At 44.6% G+C, this 19,418-nt stretch overlaps 1 protein-coding gene and 1 non-coding gene across 2 annotated transcripts; both read left to right on the top strand.

The window, feature by feature from the left end:
* The first annotated feature begins 1,981 nt into the window (after positions 1-1,981).
* On the top strand, positions 1,982-10,845 carry LOC137310668 (zinc finger protein 271-like). The gene is made up of 2 exons (XM_067978367.1): positions 1,982-2,135; positions 4,379-10,845. The coding sequence occupies exon 2, from the start codon at positions 4,932-4,934 to the stop codon at positions 6,216-6,218; it is 1,287 nt and encodes a 428-aa protein (XP_067834468.1). The 5' UTR covers positions 1,982-2,135; positions 4,379-4,931; the 3' UTR covers positions 6,219-10,845.
* A 2,291-nt stretch (positions 10,846-13,136) lies between these two features.
* trnak-uuu (transfer RNA lysine (anticodon UUU)) lies at positions 13,137-13,221 on the top strand. The gene is given in 2 exon segments: positions 13,137-13,173; positions 13,186-13,221. It is a non-coding gene; the product is annotated as a tRNA-Lys (tRNA).
* Positions 13,222-19,418: the final 6,197 nt, after the last annotated feature.

Raw genomic sequence — 19,418 nt, 5'->3', positions numbered from 1 at the left:
CCTAAACTAAACTCAACTCCTTACTGGAAAAAGTGTCCTGTCAAAACACAGCCCGTTTCGGGACTGAACCCCTCAAATAACCGTTACAGTCAACATTGCAATCTCTCAGTGAATCGTTACCTTTTACCCACTGTGTGCTGTACATGTGCAGGAGCTGACACTGAGACACGGGCCGTACCGTACCTGAGTACTTTCCAAACAAGAGAAATTGAGAGAGACAACAGAGAGAGAGGGGCAGAGAGAAGAAAAGCACAGAGAGAGAGGGGGCGAGTGCAAAGAGAGGGAAGGGGGAGAGAGAGGAGAGAGAGAAAGTAAGAGCGGGGAGAGAGTCAGAGAGAGAGAGAGAGAGAGAGAGGTCGAGAGAGAGAGAGAGAGAGAGAGAGAGGTCGGGGAGAGAGAGAGAGAGAGAGAGAGGAGGTGAGAGGCAGAGGGAGAGACGGGGACAAAGAGAGTGAAAGACAGAGAGAGTGAGGTGGAGAGGCAGAGAGAGAGAAAAAGACGGAGAGAGATGGGGAGAGAGGCAGAGAGTGGATTGGTCCTGCCTGGTGATTTACCCGATTCCTGCGAGCAGCCAGGCTTCTCTGGGCTGTTTAATGGCTTCTCACCAGCAAGGGGGGCCCCCATCTCCCACCTCGCAATAAACTCTTTCAATCAGATGCTTCCCTCACCCTCACACATTACCACTGTTGCAAGCCGCACACGCACAACCCACAGGTCACACACACTGGCAGCTATTCAACCATGACAGGCACATCACCCAAACACCCTGCAGGACCCTCACTGACTCACGTCCCGCTTTCTGGCAGGAGACCCCCTCACACTCTCTCCCCCTCTCTCCGTCTTTTCTCTCTCTCCGTTGCTCTCGCTCTATCCCTCTCTCCCCCTCTCTCTCTGTCACTCCCTCGCTTTCGCTGCCTCTCTACCCCTCTCCCGTTCTCGCCCTCTCCCGTTCTCACCCGCTCCCTGACGGGGAGAGATTGAACAGGGAGAGGGGGGGGAGAGATTGAACAGGGAGAGGGGGGGGAGAGATTGAACAGGGAGAGGGGGGGGAGAGATTGAACAGGGAGAGGGGGGGGAGAGATTGAACAGGGAGAGGGGGGGGAGAGATTGAACAGGGAGAGGGGGGAGAGATTGAACAGGGAGAGGGGGGGGAGAGATTGAACAGGAGAGGGGGGGGGAGAGATTGAACAGGGAGAGGGGGGGGAGAGATTGAAACAGGAGAGGGGGGGGGAGAGATTGAACAGGAGAGGGGGGGGAGAGATTGAACAGGGAGAGGGGGGGGAGAGATTGAACAGGGAGAGGGGGGGGAGAGATTGAACAGGGAGAGGGGGGGGGGAGAGATTGAACAGGAGAGGGGGGGGAGAGATTGAACAGGGAGAGGGGGGGAGAGATTGAACAGGGAGAGGGGGGGGAGAGATTGAACAGGGAGAGGGGGGGGAGAGATTGAACAGGGAGAGGGGGGGAGAGATTGAACAGGGAGGGGGGGGGAGAGATTGAACAGGGAGAGGGGGGGAGAGATTGAACAGGGAGAGGGGGGGAGAGATTGAACAGGGAGAGGGGGGGGAGAGAATTGAACAGGGAGAGGGGGGGGAGAGATTGAACAGGGAGAGGGGGGGAGAGATTGAACAGGGAGAGGGGGGAGCTGCTAATTCAAACAAGAGAAACAGTAAAGCCACATGGCAAGAAACAGACAGAAGTTGCAACAAAGTCCAGAAATTGTGTCTCCGGGACCCAGGACAGAAGAGAAAACAAACCCAGGGGAGGTTTGAACTCTGCAGCAAACACTGAGCAGCACAAACAGACAGACAGACACCTGTCAGGGAATCAGAGGCAAAGCACCAGAGAAAAATCCTGCAAACTTGGATTCGGGAGAGAAGCGAGAGAGAGAGTTAGTGGGAGGGAGGGAGGGAGCTCTGGGCTCTTGCTGTGCCTTTTTAATCCCTTGCTTTTGTATTTTAATCAATTCCCTCTCTCCTCAGAAATCTCTTCGAGAAATGCTGCAAGGAGATGATCCAGAAAGAGATATTTTGTGAGGAGGAGGAGGATGAGGGGGAATCCTGGACCAAGAATCGTTCTCTCCGCTGGGGACTGACTGACTGAGACCTTCACCGCAGCCTGGACCCGATGGGGGTCACGTGAGTAATGTCTGGGTTACTCTGGGATCACTGGGACATTCTGGGGACACTGAGGATCACTGGGACATTCTGGGGACACTGCGGGGGGAGGTCACTGGGACATTGTTGTCGTTGGACCTGTTGTGCTGGTGGTCGAAACATACTTTTTCCAAGATGGTGGCCCCTGCTGTCCCCGTGCCATAACACATAGAAATATATAAATACTTTATCAATATATCGATAATATATATTATAAATACAAGTTGTTGTTGTGGTTGTGGCCCAAACACAAAGGCCGCCGCTCTGGCTGCACTCTGGGCTGACCGGCTGCACTCTGGGCTGACGGGCTGCACTCTGCCATCACTCTGGGGTCACTGCGGGATCACCGGGGGCACTCTGCCGGCCACTTGCCGCCATCTGATAAGGCGGCGGTGGCCATTTTTTCCAAAATGGTGGCCGCGCTGGCTGCCATTTTGTCCAAGATGGCGTCTCGCCGGCCGCCATTTTGTTTAATTTATTATTTAAATAATTCAATTGTTTAAAATGTAATCTAAATAATTCAATAGTTTAATTCAATATAAAAATAATCAATTGCTTAATTTATGATATAAAGAAGCCAATTGTTTAATTTATTATATCAATAATTATTTAATTTAATGTATAATTAGTTCACTAATTGTATAAATAATTCAATAGTTTATATTATATAAATAATTCAATACATTAATTCATCATATAAATAATTCAATACATTAATTCATTATATAAATAATTCAACAGCTTAATTTATTACATAATAATTCATGTGTCTAATTTATTATAAATAATCCAATAGTTTAATTTATAATGAATTGTTTAATTTATTGTGTGAATAATTCAAGTGTTTAATTTATTGTAAAAATAATTCAATAGCTTAATTCATTCCATGAATAATACAAGTGTTAAATTTAGTATATAAAGAAACATTTGTTTAATTTATTGTATAAATAATTGAATTGATCATTTGATTATCTAAATAATTCAATTGTTTAATTTATGATAGAAATAATTCAAGTGTTTAATTTATTATACAAATAATTCAATAGCTCAAATCATTATATAAATAATACAAGTGTGAAATTTATTACATAAAGAAACAATTGTTTAATTTATCATGTAAATAATTCAAGTGTTTCATTCATCATATAAATAATTCAACTAAATATACAATTATTTATACAATAAATTAAACAAAGGAAAATTTATTTCATGAATTAAACTATTGAATTATTTTTATGATTATTTATACAATAAATAAATACTAATTGTTCATGTAATAAATTAAACAATTGATTATTTAATGAAATTATCCGTTCAATTATTTATGAAATGAATTGAACGATTGAATTATTTATATTATAATTAAACACTTGAATTATCTGCTTCCAATGTCTTTGTTTTTCGGCCTGATATTAAGATCATCAATGGCGGCTGCAGCACCCAGCATGCAGCGCGGTTCAGATTGTGCCCTATCTGAATCAATGGAGCCCAGTGCGCAGGCGCAGTATTCACTCATTTTCGGGCAGTGTGTCCTGAGCATGCGCGGCCAGTCGAGGCTGCGGGAGGAGCGCGTTCGGTGCAGGTCAGAGGATCGGAGCAAGAGGCTCAATAAACCCCGGGGCCCGGGTCCGGGCTCAGGCCCAGGCTCAGGCTTTACAAACCCCGAGTGCGGCCCCAGACCCGAATATAAAACAGTGAACATTATCCCCCCCTCACTACCCGCCGGGAAATGAAGGGGAAATGGGGATCGGTCAGGGAGCGTCTGTAAATGAAGGAGAAATGGTGATCGGTCAGGGAGTGTCTGTAAATGATGGAGAAATGGTGATCTCCATATCTTCAGTCATCCAGGGAGCTCTAGCTTTGGATGCTGTTCCTTTCCTCCTCGTGGGAATCTGTCCACTCTGCACCCAAACCAACTCCTCCTTGAAGGCCTCCCACTGTTCAATTACTGTTCTGCCTGCCAATTTTTGATTCCAATCCACACTCACTCTCTCACACTCACTCTCTCACATTCCTCTCTCACCCTTTCACTTATGGTTTAGGGCCAATGAAAGATGATGCGATGGGTTTGGATTTCAGCACAGGGAGGATGGAGAGTGTGTGGGACGGAGATTTACAGCTTTGAGGAATGAGAGAGGAAATAATGTTCCAGAGAAAGGAGAGTTATCTGATCTGAATTTCTATCCTGTAATTACAGTGATAACTTTTATAAACTCCTTTTACAGGGGAGGATTTGCAGAGGGAAACTCAAATCAAAGATCACGTCAAGATCTGACAGAGTCACTCGATTCATCAGGACCTGAATATCATCGACCTTTAAATGTGGAAGGAGAAACATTTGTCTGTTCTATCTGTGGGAGAAGATTTCAAACATCAGTGTGAGTTGAAAAGCACCGAGACACACACACCCGAGTGAGAGTGTTCCAGTGCACTGACTGTGGAAAGAGCTTTAACCAGTTTCACAGCCTGAAAAAACATCGCACCGTTCACAGCGGGGAGAAACCATCCACGTGTTCTCTGTGTGGACGAGGCTTCAACTGATCGTCCAACCTGGAGACACACAAGGACACCCGGACCACGGAGAAACCGTGGAAATGTGGGAACTGTGGGAAGGGATTCAATTACCCTTCAGAGCTGGAAACTCATCGACGCAGTCACACTGGGGAGAGGCCGTTCACCTGCTCCGTGTGTGGGAAGGGATTCATTCGGTCATCCCACCTCCTGACACACCAGCGAGTTCACTCTGATGAGAGACCTTTTAAATGTTCTGACTGTGAGATGAGGTTTAAAAGCAAAATTAATCTGCTGATACACCAACGCACTCACACCGGGGAGAGGCCGTTCACCTGCTCCGTGTGTGGGAAGGGATTCACTTTATCATCCAGCCTCCAGACACACCAGCGAGTTCACTCTGATGAGAGACCTTTTAAATGTTCTGACTGTGAGATGAGGTTTAAAAGCAAAATTAATCTGCTGATACACCAACGCACTCACACTGGGGAGAGGCCGTTCACCTGCTCCGTGTGTGGGAAGGGATTCACTCAGTCATCCAGCCTCCAGACACACCAGCGAGTTCACACTGGGGAGAGACCTTTTAAATGTTCTGACTGTGAGAAAAGGTTTAAATGCAAAAGGAATCTGCTGACACACCAATGTACCCACACTGGGGAGAGGCCGTTCACCTGCTCTGTGTGTGGGAAGGGATTCACTCAGTCATCCACCCTGCTGACACACCAGCGAGTTCACACTGCGGAGAGCCCGTTCACCTGCTCCGTGTGTGGGAAGGGATTCACTCAGTCATCCCACCTCCTGACACACCAGCGAGTTCACACTGGAGAGAGCCCGTTCAGCTGCTCCGTGTGTGGGAAGAGATTCACTCGGTCATCCAACCTGCTGACACACCAGCGAGTTCACTCTGATGAGAGACCTTTTAAATGTTCTGACTGTGAGAAGAGGTTTAAAAGCAAATGTAATCTTCTGACACACCAATGCACCCACACTGGGGAGAGACCGTTCTCCTGCTCCGTGTGTAAGAAGAGATTCCCTCGGTCATCCACCCTGCTGAGACACCAGCAAGTTCACTCCGATGAGAGACCTTTTAAATGTTCTGACTGTGAGAAGAGGTTTAAAAGCAAATTTAATCTGCTGACACACCAACGCACTCACACTGGGGAGAGGCCGTTCTCCTGCTCTGTGTTTGGGAAGGGATTCACTGGGTCATCCACCCTGCTGAAACACCAGCGAGTTCACACTGGGGAGAGACCGTTCTCCTGCTCCGTGTGTGGGAAGAGATTCACTCGGTCATCCCACCTGCTGAGACACCAGCGAGTTCACTCCGATGAGAGACCTTTTAAATGTTCTGACTGTGAGAAGAGGTACAAAAGCAAATTTAATCTGCTGACACACCAACGCACTCACACTGGGGAGAGGCCGTTCACCTGCTCAGTGTGTGGGAAGGGATTCGCTTGGTCATCCTCCCTGCTGAAACACCAGCGAGTTCACACTGAGAGACCTTTAAATGTTCTGACTGTGGGAAGAGATTTAAAATCAGAAACGAACTGCTGAGACATCGACGCACTCACACTGGGGAGAGACTTTTCACCTGCTCCGTGTGTGGGAAGAGATTCACTCGATCATCCCACCTTCTGAAACATTAACTTGTTCACACTGTTGAGTCACCTTTTAATGCAGTGACTGTGAGACGAGCTTTGAAAGCAGAAATGAACTGCTGACACATCAACGCATGCCCATTGGTTAAGAGACTGTTCACCTGCTCCGTGTGTGGGAAGGGATTCACTCAGTCATCACACGTGCTGAGACACCAGCGAGTTCACGAAATGAGCAGGTCCAACGAGCCGGTCTGTAACACAGGCCAATGACTCAGTGCAGCTCGTTACCCAGTCACTGGGCTCCGTTATAGCCTCTCCTGTCAGTAACACACAAAGAGAAATTGTAAATCTGAAACAGAAAGAGATAATGTATAACACTTCATATCAACCACCAGTTTTTCCCTCTTTCCGGCTTTTAAAACAATCTGTTTCACAGTTTGTCAAACCCGAAACAGCCTCTGGGATTTGCTGATTGAGAATTTCAGTGGAAATTGGGACCGTCATTAAGTATCGGAACAAATATCCCCGCTGAGGTTTCGGGATTGTTACTGGTTTATTTATATCAGTGAGTGACCAATTTTAAACTAGGTGAGGGTCGAAACCTAAGGTAAGAGCCTGGGATAGACAAGAGATTCTTCAATGTATCAAGTTAAATTACACTGATTCCACCAACACTGGACATCACATCCCTCAAACATTGTTACCTGTTACTGTATAAAACTGGTGAGGGTGGAAATGGGAAATAACTGAAAAAAACTTCATTGTTTCAAAGTTAATTCTGATCACTATTATTGTACATTCTCCAACCTATCCCTTAAAAAGGACCCAATATCAAACCAGTCCCCAGTCCTTGGGCCTGTGCCTATGTTGTGATTTGCACCCGCTTCTGACTGACTTGGTATCAGACGCACTCCCGTCAACAGTAAACGGATGGAGCCGGATCCATAAGAGAAAAATGAGGACCGACCTCCACGGTTCTCCCAGAGTGCGGGAGGCGGAGTAACAGCAGCAGACAGAGAGATCTCTCGAAACCAGCCGCTGCCGCCGGAGAGAAGCGAGTCCCGTTCCGAGCCGTGTCTGTCAGGCGCCCGCTGACCCTCTCTTCACTGAAGGGGACCGATTCAGCACCAACTCACACACCCACCATTGGATCATTGAATCACCTTCAACACCTGAATTACATCACCACTTAATCCTCTATACACGAGGAAATACAAACCTTGTCCACGCAACTTGTCCTCATAATGTAACCATTTTAGCCCCGGTATCATTCTGGTGAAACTGCGCTGCATCCCCTCCACGGCCAATATGTCTTTCCTGAGGGGTGTGCCCAGAACTGAATGCAATACTTTAAATGGGGTCTCACCAGAGCTTTCTATCTGGAACATATTTTCACGTCTTTGAATTCCAGCTCCCTTGAGATAAAGGCCAACATCACATTAGACTTTCAAATTATTTTTTCAGCAGTCCACTGGCTTTTAGTGATTTCTGTACTTCGATCCCTAAATCTCTCTGCTCCTCCATAGTTCTGAGCTTCTCACCATTTAGAAAATACTCTGATCTATATTGCTTCCGTCCAAAGTAGATGACCTTATACTTCCCCATATTGAAAGTTTGAACAGGCTGGGGCTCTTCTGTATAGAAAAGAGGAGGCTGAGGGTGACCTGATATCGGGCTTTAAGATTATGTGAGGGCTTTATAGGTTCGGCATCGACAAGGTGTTCGTACTTGTGGGAGTGGGGACTCCAAAACATTGGGGCCATGAATATAATCCAGTCACTAATGTATCCAATCTGGCATTCAAGAGAAACAGACTTACCCAGAGAGTCGTTAGAATGTTCAACTCGCCACCACAAGGAGTAGTTAAGGCGAATAGAATGGATGCATTTACGGGGAAGCTGGATAAGCACATAGAGGAGAAGGGAATATTAGAGTTTGCTCATCGGGTTAGATGAAGAGGGGTTGGAGGAGGCTCGTCTGCAGCATAAACACCGGTATCGTCTAGTTGGGCCGAATTGCCTGTTTCTGTGATGTACATTCGATGTAATTCTATGTAAGCTCCATCTGACACAGTTTTACCAACTCACTGAATCTATCAATTTCCCTTTGTAACTTTATGCTCCCATCTACACTACTCACTGCGCCTCCTAACTCGATGTCAGCGACAAACGTGAGTGTTCGGCTCTCTATTCCTTCATCTCCGTCATTTATACATATCGGAAAAAGCTGATGCCCCGGAACTCATCACATCCGGCCAATTTGAGTACATCCCTTATTATCCCGGGCCTCTGCCTCCCACCTTCTAACCAACTCCCGACCCATTTCAATAGGTTGCCTTAAATTCCACGCACTCTCATTTTTGTTGACAGTCTCTTATGTGGTCCCTTATTGGATGCCTTTGGAAGTCAATGTCCATCTAACACCCAGAGACACTCCATTATCGAGCACGTTAGTTACATCTTCAAAAAGTTCAACGAGCTTTGTTAGACTTGACTTCCCCTTTACAAATCCATGCTGGCTCTCTCTGATTACTCCATATTTATCCAAGTGCTCAGTCATTCTTTCCCCAATAACGGATACTGGTAACTTCCCCACAACAGGTGTCAGATTGATAGGCCTAGAATTTCCAACTTTATCTCTCCGACCCATCCGAAATAATGGAGTGACATTGACAATGTTTCAATTAAAGCAACAATTCCTGAATCAAGAGAGTTTTGATCGATCATGAGTCAGCATGTACAAGTTCCTTACCTATTCCTCTTATTCCCCTGGGATGGTAAACATCAGGTCCTGGAGATTTGACAATCTTCAATCTCATTATTTTCTCCATTGCCATTATTTTATTTACACTGAATCCCCTTGATTTATTTACAGTTTTCCTCGTGTCTCTGCTATGTTCGCCTCATCCTTTTCTATGAAGACCGATGCAAAGTAAATATTTAGCAACTCTGCCATTTCCTGATTTTCAATTACAATATCACCTCCATCTGTCTTTAAGGGTCCCACATTACTCTTAGTCACCCTTCTTTCTCTTAATATACCTGTAAATACCTTGATTGTTGTCGTTATTTTCCCTCACAAGTTTTTTCTCCTTTTCCCTTTTTGGACCTCTTCGGTTTTTTCGTTTCAGCACCACAATAAACAAGACTTCGCTGTAAAGTTCAGCTCAATAGTTCTCCAGTGTCAGAGCGAGAATTGTCTGAACCCTGAATTTATTTAATGTAACAAACACAAGCACACTTAATCATCCGTGTATCAACACACTGATGGATACACAAAGATAAACACAGCGAGAAATGCAGGCAGTATCAGGATGCACAGGTAAACGGACAAGGGAAACAGACAAAGATAAAACGGTCTGTGCCTCGAACAGACAGTAACGTGTCGCTGATCGATATTAGTGAGACGAGGTGGGGAACAGGTGCTGTGAATTGGTGCTGTGGTTCAGTTGGTTAAAACATCTGTCTTGTAAACAGGCGATCCTGGGTTTAACTCCCAGCAGTGTTTTGTGTAATTTATTATTTTTACCTAATTTGTGGAATTCAGCAACAAAGTCACACTTTGGAATTGGTATTTGTTGAGGTTTGAGGAGGAAACCGATATCAGAATGACTGTTCAAAAACACCATTTCATCGCACAGACAGACCTCTCATAGAATGTGTCTGTAACACTTTAATTTAAGGACACGTTCTTGTTTCTGGGCTCGTCGGGGTCAGGGTATAATTCACGATTTATGTCATAGAGGAGCGAATGGTTGTCTCCTCGACCTCCGGATAGCAGTGATAAAGTTCGAGGATACACAGAAGCGGACAGGGTGGTCGGGGTCTGGAACTCACTGTCTGAAAGGGTGGTCGAGGCAGAAAACCTCAACTCATTTAAAAAGTGCATGGATGTGCATTTGAAGTGCCGTAACCTACAGGGCTACGGACCAAGCCCTGGAAAGTGGGATTAAGCTGGATAGCTCTTTTTCGGCCGTCACAGACACGATGGGCCGAATGGCTTCCTTCTGTGCTGTAGCTTTCTCTGATTCTATGATTCCGTGTGTGGGAAGGGATTCACTCAGTCATCACACGTACTGAGACACCAGGGAGTTCAAAAGTGACGACAGGAGTTGGATTCTGCTGTTAATCCCATCCAGGACTGAACCATGTTCATTCTGACAGTTGGGGTTTGTTTCTCCTGATGTTAATAAGCCCTATAACTGGGCTGGAGTTTAATATTCTGGGTATCTGTTAAATAAATCAGCTTTGTTTTAATCACCTTGTTGTAGATTTTGGTCTTTCCCACCTGAGTGTTTAGCATCACCTGACTGGAGCTCAGAAAGGACTATCTGGGGGGAGGATCGTCCGGTGGGAACATAACTTCAGCCTGGACACAGTCCTTCAGGGCCACACTGAGAGGGGCAAACGGCACTTTGGTCTTTCTCGTCTCTCTTCACTGACAGCAATGTCGCCGTGAGGCGTCCAGTCTAAAAATGACCGTAGTAATTATTCTATGACGATTTAACCTGTTTGTGTGACAGTCCTGAGTCTACCATTTAAGGCTGGTGTTAACTCATTTAAAATAAACCCGTTTAAAATAAATGGGTTATGAATTGTGATTTCTGTGAAGCCAATGTTCCATTCCTTTATATGATTCATGTGCCTGCTCTCCGACAACAGGGTAAATGGTGGAATATCAGCCCTGCTCAGCCGGCAATGATCACGGTACATTTTCTTGCAGACAAAACACACATTGAAACCCTGGAACTTTGAGGTGATGAATCCTGAGGGAAAATAAAATTAGGGCTCGAAACATCAAACTTTCGCACCAACCGATAGCACCACCGAGACAGGTGAAGAATTCACCCACTGAACCAGTAACTCACTGAGCTCAACTTTTTGATTGCAGTGACCAATATAACAGCTGTCTACTGTCAGTTTACTTTTCCAAAATGAATGGTTGAAACTTGCAGGAGTGAAAATCCAACGAGCCGGTCTTCACTCTTAAACCAGCAACTGTGAAGTTAAGAGAAACGTGCCGGAGAAATACTCGATTTCAGCGCGGTGACACTGGGCCAGAGTAAAGCTCAGTTAATATGATCGCCGAGTGGTGAGAGGGTGGATTTGGAATTCCTGAGCGACCGCACTGCGCATTTTCCAGATCTGCTTGGAGCACCAATCCCTTCAATTCATCACTTACAGGGACAATTCGATTCCCGGTTTCTTTTCCCTGAGTTTGGTGAAATTTTAAAAATTGAAAGCGACCAATATCAGAGCGAACCTCGTCACCGACATGCTCACAGATACAGAGCGGCCTCACTCTGCTTCAGTGAGGGGAAAGACCAGAGCAGTTTCAAGGTCGAATGCAATTGTAAGCAAAGCTCGTTCAATGAAAGTGCAGGTCATTGAGGTGCCTTTAAAGCCCTGATTGTTTGAACTGAATTTCTTCCGAAAGCGCTTGAGATTCAGGTGGAGTGATTTGGGGACTTCCTTTCCCTCATCGCAAAAGTTTGAACCGCAGCTCAAGATCAAAAGTCCCGGGCTAAATTAGGGATTCGCCGGGATATGAACCTCGCATCGAGAATTATACCCCGACCTCAATGAGCCCAGAAACAAGAACGTGTCGTCACATTTACATGTCACGGTCACATTCTAAACTGGTTTGTCCTGTGCTGTACATTACTGTCTAAATATTACAGATAAGCAGAGCACTTGAGCTGTCACAGCTGTGACTTTGACTTTTCTCCCTCTCCTCTCGATCTCCCCGGCAACTGCCACTAACCACAATCTTCTCTCACACTTCTCCATCAGGAAGTTCCGAGTCTCGGTTTTCAAATGAAATAACGCCCATCTCTCCAATCACCGACAGCCCAGAGAGAGTTTCATAATTTCAGCTCCCACTTTGCCCAAATCCTCCTTAAAGTACCATGAAAAAATTGGCCTTTAGTCAATAATAATATAATTAAATGTTATTATATTCAGGGGCATTGTTTAAGATTTCAGGGCTTTTAAAGATCTGCGGATGTTTAACGAATCGCCTCTTATTTGGAGGTTTCTGTGTTGGAAAGATCAGGAAGCGATAATTGAGAGACCGAGGATGAAGCTGTTTGATGGGAGCACTGGGGACACAGACCGTGCGCGGCTCCAGTGGAGCAATCGGTCAGCGCGCGTTATTTCTACAATAATTATACACTCGAGAAATGCTGGGGTTGTGAGTTTCAGCGCCATCTAAAGTAGTTGAACCTTCGAAACATTTTGACTGGAGTTCAAGGTACAACCGGTTCCATAACACATCGACTTCTTCATGTCCCCATGTGGGCACTGAGACTCCTCTGGCCTCCCGTCTTGCAATAGCAGGTGAGAGTTTATTTGTTTATAGGAGGGAGAGGGGGCGATTGGCGAGAGCTGAAATGGTAAAGCGGCCGGCACGACATCTTTAAATCTAAAGAACCAAAAACACAATTCTTCTTTCCGTGAAGCAGGGATTCATCGGTTTGAAGTGTCGTGTAGGGAAAATTCGGGAGGCAAATCTGCTGCCTGGTGTCACGGTGTAACGGGTGAAATTATTCAGCTTTCAATTGTTGATCGGCTGAAATGTCGAGAGGCCTTTCCCAGCTTCCGTGTGGAACAAGTTCAGCTTTTGAGCCATTGGGTAAAGTGTTTTTTTAAATTGCTGCTAACGAATGACAAGACATTTTGTACAAACAAGAAGAATTGTAAACTCAAGAGTTTGCTGTCCATGTTTCTTACATCATGTTCAACAGAAACAAGGATTCTTCTCAACACGTTGCTGAAAATTGGAAAAAAAGAGATACTCCCCCGAATTCGACATTGACAGGGATAATTCTGAGTCCCACCATGAACCTGTATCATGGAAACCAATCTTATCGCGAGCCTGGATAGCTCAGTCGGTAGAGCATCAGACTTTTAAAATAGGTAGTGATCTGAGGGTCCAGGGTTCAAGTCCCTGTTCAGGCTAAAAGTTTTAAAACAGCTGGCAAGTTCTGCTTTTCCAGCGAACCAACATCAGCGACAGGAGCAAGAGTTGGCCATTCAGTCCCTCGAGCCTGCTCCACCATTTGATAACGTCATCCCTGATCTTCGACCTCAACTCCACTTTCCCGACCAATCCCCATATCCCTTGAGTTCCTTCGTGTCCAAAAATCCATCTATCTCAGTTTTGAATCTATTCAATGGCTCAGCATCCACAGCCATCTGGGGTGGAGAATTCCAATGGTTCGCAACCCTCTCAGTGAAGAAATTATTCCTCATCTCTGTACCAAATGGCCAGTCCCTTATCTTGGGATTATAACCATTAATTCTGGACTCTCCAGCAAGGGGAAACAGCATCCCAGCATCTACCCTGTCAAGCCCTCCAAGAATTTTACACGTTTCAATGAGATCACCTCATTATTGTAAACTGCAGAGAATAAAGGCCCATTCTACTCAATCTCTCCTCACAGGACAACCCTCTTATCCCAGGAATCAATCTAGTGAATCTTTGTTGCACCCACTCTAAGGCAAGTGTATCGTTCTGCAGGTAAGGAGATCAAAACTGTACACAGTACTCCAGATGCGGTCTCACCAAAGCCCTATATAATTACAGCAAGACTTCCTTATCCTTGTACTCCAACCACCTCGCAATAAAGGCCAACACACTATTTGCTTTCCTAATTGCTTGCTGCACCTGCATGTTAACTTTCTCTGATCCATGTACAAGGACACACAAATCCCACTGAATACCAACATTTCGTGGTCTCTCATCTTTTACAAATATTCTGCTTTTCTATTCTTCCTACCAAAGTGAATAATCTCACATTTCCCCACTTTATACTTCATTTACCAACTTCTCGCCCACTCACTTAATCTGTCTGTATCACTTTGCATCCTCTTTGCGTCCTCCTCACAGCTTACTTTCCCACCAATTTTGTCTCATCAGCAAACCTGGATACGTTACACTCGGTCCCCTCATCTAAGTCATTAATATAGATTGTAAATATCTGAGGCCCAAGCACTGATCTTCACGGCACCCCACTAGTTACAACCTGCCAACCCCAAAATGACCTGTTTATTCCGACTTCCTGTTTTCTGTACGTCAACAAATCCCCAATCCATGCTAATATATTACCCAGAATCCCATGAGCCCGAATGTTGTTTAACAAACTTTTGTGTGGCACCTTATCGAATGCCTTTTGAAAATCCAAATGTACTACATGCACTGGTTCGCCCTTATCTACCCTGCTATCTACAACCTCAAAACCTCTTATAGATTTGTCAAACACGATTTCCCTTTCATAAAAGCGAGTTGCATGTGTCAAATCATAATATGATTTTCTAAGTGCCCTTTTACCACCTCCCTAGTCATAGATTCTCGCAATTTCCCTCCTACTATTGTCAGGCTAAAGGGCCTGTCGTTCCCTGTTTTCTCTCTCTCTCTTTCTTGAATAGAGGGGTTACATTTGGTACCTTGTAATCCATGGGGACCTTTCTCGAATCATGGGAACTCTGGAAGATAAAACCAGTGCGTCCACTTTCTCTGCAGTCACCTCTTTTTAAACCCTAGGATGTAGGCCATCAGGGCCAATGAATTTGTCAGCTTTTAGTCCCATTAATTCCTCCTTTTTCTTTACTAATCTTAATTGTTTTAGGTTCCTCACTCTCATTAGAACCTTGGTTCCCCAATACTTCTGGTATGATTTTTGTGTCTTCTCCTGTGAAGACAGATAGAAAATACTTGTTAAATGTCTCTGCCATTTCTTTATTCTCCATTATAAATTCTCCTGTCTCTGTCTCCAATGGACCCATGTTTACTTTCGCTAATCCCTTCCTTTATATACACTTGTAGAAGCTCTTACAATCCATTCTTATATTTCTTGCTGGTTCTATTTTCTCCCATTTTAGCAATTTCTTGGTCATCCTTTGCTGATTTCTCAAACTCTCCTAATCCTCAGGCTTACTATTCTTTTTGGCAACATTGTAAGCCTCTTTTAACCGAATACTATCATTAATTTCTCCAGTTAACCAAGGTTGGACCACTTTTCCGGTGGAGCTTTTAATCCTCAAGGGAATGTAATTTTGTTGAGGAATAATGAATTATTTCTTTAAATGTTCGCCATTGCTTATCTATGATCATATTTTTAATCTCATTTCCCAAACTACCTTAGCCAACTCACCCCTCATAACTACGTAATTGGTTTTGTTTAAATTTAAGACCCTAGTTTCGGACTTAACGACAGCACTCTCAAACTCAATATCAAATTCTACCATATTATGATCATTCTTCCCCACAGGATCATCTACTATAAGATTACCAATTAACCCTGTTTCATTACACAATACTAGATCTAAAATAGCCTGTTCCCTTGTTGATTCCTCGACATATTGATCTAGAAAACTGACTCGAATGAATTCCATGAACATAAAACAGCTTATCTTGAGTTGCAAACATGGTGTCAACACGAAGGGATGACTTATGACTGGAAGCCATGGCCAGATCTGCCAGGTGAATTAGATGTTTGCTGCTAACATGGAGAATTAATGAAACCAAGACTTCCCTGCAGAGCAAGGAGTTGGAAAGAAAGATTCTGGTCATTGAGAGGCGAAGGATTTTGTCGATAGCAGGATGAATGGACAAAAGGATCTCAACTCCCTGCTTATTTTCGATACTGATAAATATAGACAGAAATCTCATCTCCGTGCTTCTTTCAGATAATGAATGTCTTAATGCTCAAGAGATCACTGATCCAAACCAATTATCTCCTCTCGCACTCTCCTTCCAATCCTGCACACGTTGCTTAACTTTGAAATTGTGCATTTTTTCACAGTGGAATTCAATTTAATTGAAACGATGCTGTGATCAGCTAGTGTTGTTAAGGAGATGGAGCACCAGGAAATACACAAAAGGCTGATGATAACAGTGACTGTTCAGACACTGTGAGCTACAGTTAAAGGTCGGCAACATTTAAAGTGTCAGGCAGCAGATCTTTTCCAAATCTTGACACAAATTGCAAGAAAACTTAACGTGGACTTTGATCAATGTCACGACTTCCAAACAGCAAACATTTTATGCACAAGGCAAGAAAGATTGACAAGGATGTTGCCTGGACTGTAGAATTTTAACAATGGGGAAAGATTGGATAGGCTGGGGTTGTTTTCTTTGGAACAGAGGAGACTGAAGGCAGATTTAATTGAGGTGAACAAAATTATGAAGGTCCCAGATAGCATGGATTAGAAGAACCCACTTCTCTTAGCAGAGAGGTTAATAACCAGGGGCATAGATTTAAAGTGATTGGTAGAAAGTTTAGTGGGGAACTGAGGAGAAATTATTTCACCCCAGGGTTGTGGGGGTCTGGAACTGACTGCCTGAAGGTGTGGTGGAGGCGGACACCCTCATCGCATTTTAAGAATACTTGAACTGCCGGAAGCTACAAGGCTATGGGCCAAGAGCTGGGAAGTGGGATTAAGCTGGATAGCTCTTTTTCGGCCGGCACAGACGCGATGGGCCGAATGGCCTCTCTCTGTGCCGTAAATTTCTTTGATTCTATGAGTCTAATTAACAGCAAGCAGGGTAGTTCAGTGGTCATGAGAACGCTACTGAAGCTAAATAACTGCTGGGAACCAAGCAATGTGTCCTTGTAAACAACAGACTGGGGAAGTTCCAGCTCCAGTGACAGAGATGGCTCACTACAGGGTATAAAAGTGAGGGGATACTGATGTAAGGGACAGTCAGGACTGGTGACACCGGAGATCAAGCTCAGGGCGCCTGAGGTTCCATCCAGCGGGATCATCTCGTGTACACGGGGGACTGGCATGTTTACTCTGATACAGTACAGGAAAGAGAATTTGCTCATATATTTCTTAATGAGGTATTAAAGTTGTTGACTCTCAGACTTGTTAATTAATAAGACAATGCATTAGTTAGAACCTTCCATCCCTAAGTCTCTCTGCTCCTCTAATTTTAAACTTGGACCATTTAGTGTACATTTCATCTCATTTTTCTTCCTCTCAAAATCCATCACATCACATTTCTCTGCATTAAATTTCACCTGCCTGTTTACGAACCTGTGGACGTCACAATGAAGTCACTGACTCCTCTTCACAGTTCCCCACGCTGCCAATGTTGGCGTCACCTGGAGATTTTCACCTTGTGTCCCACATACCCAAGCACAGGTCATTCTCCATATTGAGAAGAGCAATGGTCCCAACACTGACCCTGGGGGACACCACTGTTTACATCCCTCCAGTCTGAAGAACATCCATTAACCACTACTCTCTGTTTCCTGCCCTTTACACAACTTCCTATCCACACTGCCTCATTCATTTTAATACCGTGGGTATTAATTTTATCAACAAGCCTCCTGTCCGTCATCTTATCAAACACCTTTTCACAATCCATCAACACAACATCCACTACATTCCCTTTATCAGTAGACTCGAGTTATCTCAATTAATCCATGTTGGCTGTTCTTAATTAATGTGTTTTTCGAACAAATGTTTAAATGTTTGCTCCACCTCATCTGGTTTCATCTGTTTCAAGCCACAACAGAAAGGTCGAGTTTTCTCCTGGAGCTTAAGATAAATTAATTTTAAAAAATGATGCTTCAGACAATGACGGATATCTGGACTTCGAACCGCCCATTCAGTGGCGCAACTCCCGCCCCTCACACACTCCGATTGGTTGGAGGGCCAACTGTCCGCACATCCGTCCAGTCAATTTACCATAAGACCATAAGAGAGAGGAGCAGGAGTAGGCTATTCGGCCCCTCGAGCCTGCTGCGCCATTTAATGAGATCATGGCTGATTTGATTTTTACCTCAGCTCCACTTTCCCGCCCTTTCCCCATATCCTTTGACTCCCTTGCTGATCAAAAATTTGTCCAACTCAGCCTTGAATGTATTCAATGACTCAGCCTCCGCAGCTTTTTGGGGTAAAGAATTCCAAAGACTCACGACGCTCCGGGAGAAGAAATTCCTCCTCATTTCCGTCTTAAACGGGTGACCCCTTATTCTGAGACTATGCCACCTAGTTTTAGATTCCCCCATGAGGGGTAACTTCCTCTCAGCATCTACTCTATCGAGTCTCCTCAGAATCTTGTCTGTTTCAATAAGATCTCCTCTCATTCATCTAAACTCCATTGAGTATCGACCCAACTTGTTCAATCTTTCATCATAAGATAACCCTTCCATACCTGGAATCAACCTACTGAACCTTCTCTGAACTCAAATGCAAGTATGTCCTTCCTTAGAACTGTATGCAGTACTCCAGTTGTGGTCTCACCAGCACCCTGTACATTTGTAGCATGACTTCATTGCTTTTATACTCCATCCCCCGAGACATAAAAGCCAATAATCCGTTTGCCTTCCGGATTACCTGCTGCACCTGTATGTTGAATGTTGTCTTTCTTGCACGAGGAAACCCAGATCCCTCCGTACTGCAGCATTTTGTAGTATTTCTCCATTCAAATAAAAAAGCAAAATATTATTTTTCCTCCCAAAGTGAATGACTTCACATTTTCCCACATTATATTCCATCTGCCAAATTTTTTGCCCATTCGCTTAACCAGTCAACATCCCTTCACAGACACTTTGAGTCCTCCTTGCAACTTGCTTTTCCACCTGTCTTTGTATCATCAGCAAATCTGGCCACAAGACACTCTGTTCCTTTATCCAAGTCATTGATATACATTGTAAATAATTGAGGCCACAGTGCTGATCCCGACAACACCCCACGAGTTAGATGAAAGGCCGATAAATTTCCGCTCCTCCTATTGGTCCGGAACTCTCCTTAATCACCAGGGCGGGGTTAATGGTGAGACTGGCGGTCCTGAGGTGCATTTGGAAAATAAAAATTAATTGAACCCTTCAGTTGCAACATTTAATGAAACGAAATTAATAAAAGTCACTGAAAATTTTTTTTCTGGAGTTCACCAAATTCGGGGTGGAGGGGGGGGGGGCTTCTATGCTGTGTGTTTGTGCCGGTTTAAATGGCTCGAAGCGCTGGTGTTTCAGTTTATTTTATTATCCTTGGTCCCAACGCGCTCTCCCTGCTTCCAATGTCTTTGTTTTTCGGCCTGATATTAAGATCATCAATGGCGGCTGCATCACCCAGCATGCAGCGCGGTACAGATTGTGCCCTATCTGAATCAGTGGAGCCCAGTGCGCAGGCGCAGTAGTGAC

Source organism: Heptranchias perlo, unplaced genomic scaffold (genome assembly GCF_035084215.1).
Source record: "Heptranchias perlo isolate sHepPer1 unplaced genomic scaffold, sHepPer1.hap1 HAP1_SCAFFOLD_269, whole genome shotgun sequence".
NCBI classification, from domain to species: domain Eukaryota; kingdom Metazoa; phylum Chordata; class Chondrichthyes; order Hexanchiformes; family Hexanchidae; genus Heptranchias; species Heptranchias perlo.
This window is presented reverse-complemented; position numbering and strand designations above follow the sequence as displayed.

Bases quoted from the DNA above. Each gene is read 5' to 3' on its own strand.
- LOC137310668 (XM_067978367.1), top strand. From the start codon at position 4,932: ATGAGGTTTAAAAGCAAAATTAATCTGCTGATACACCAACGCACTCAC.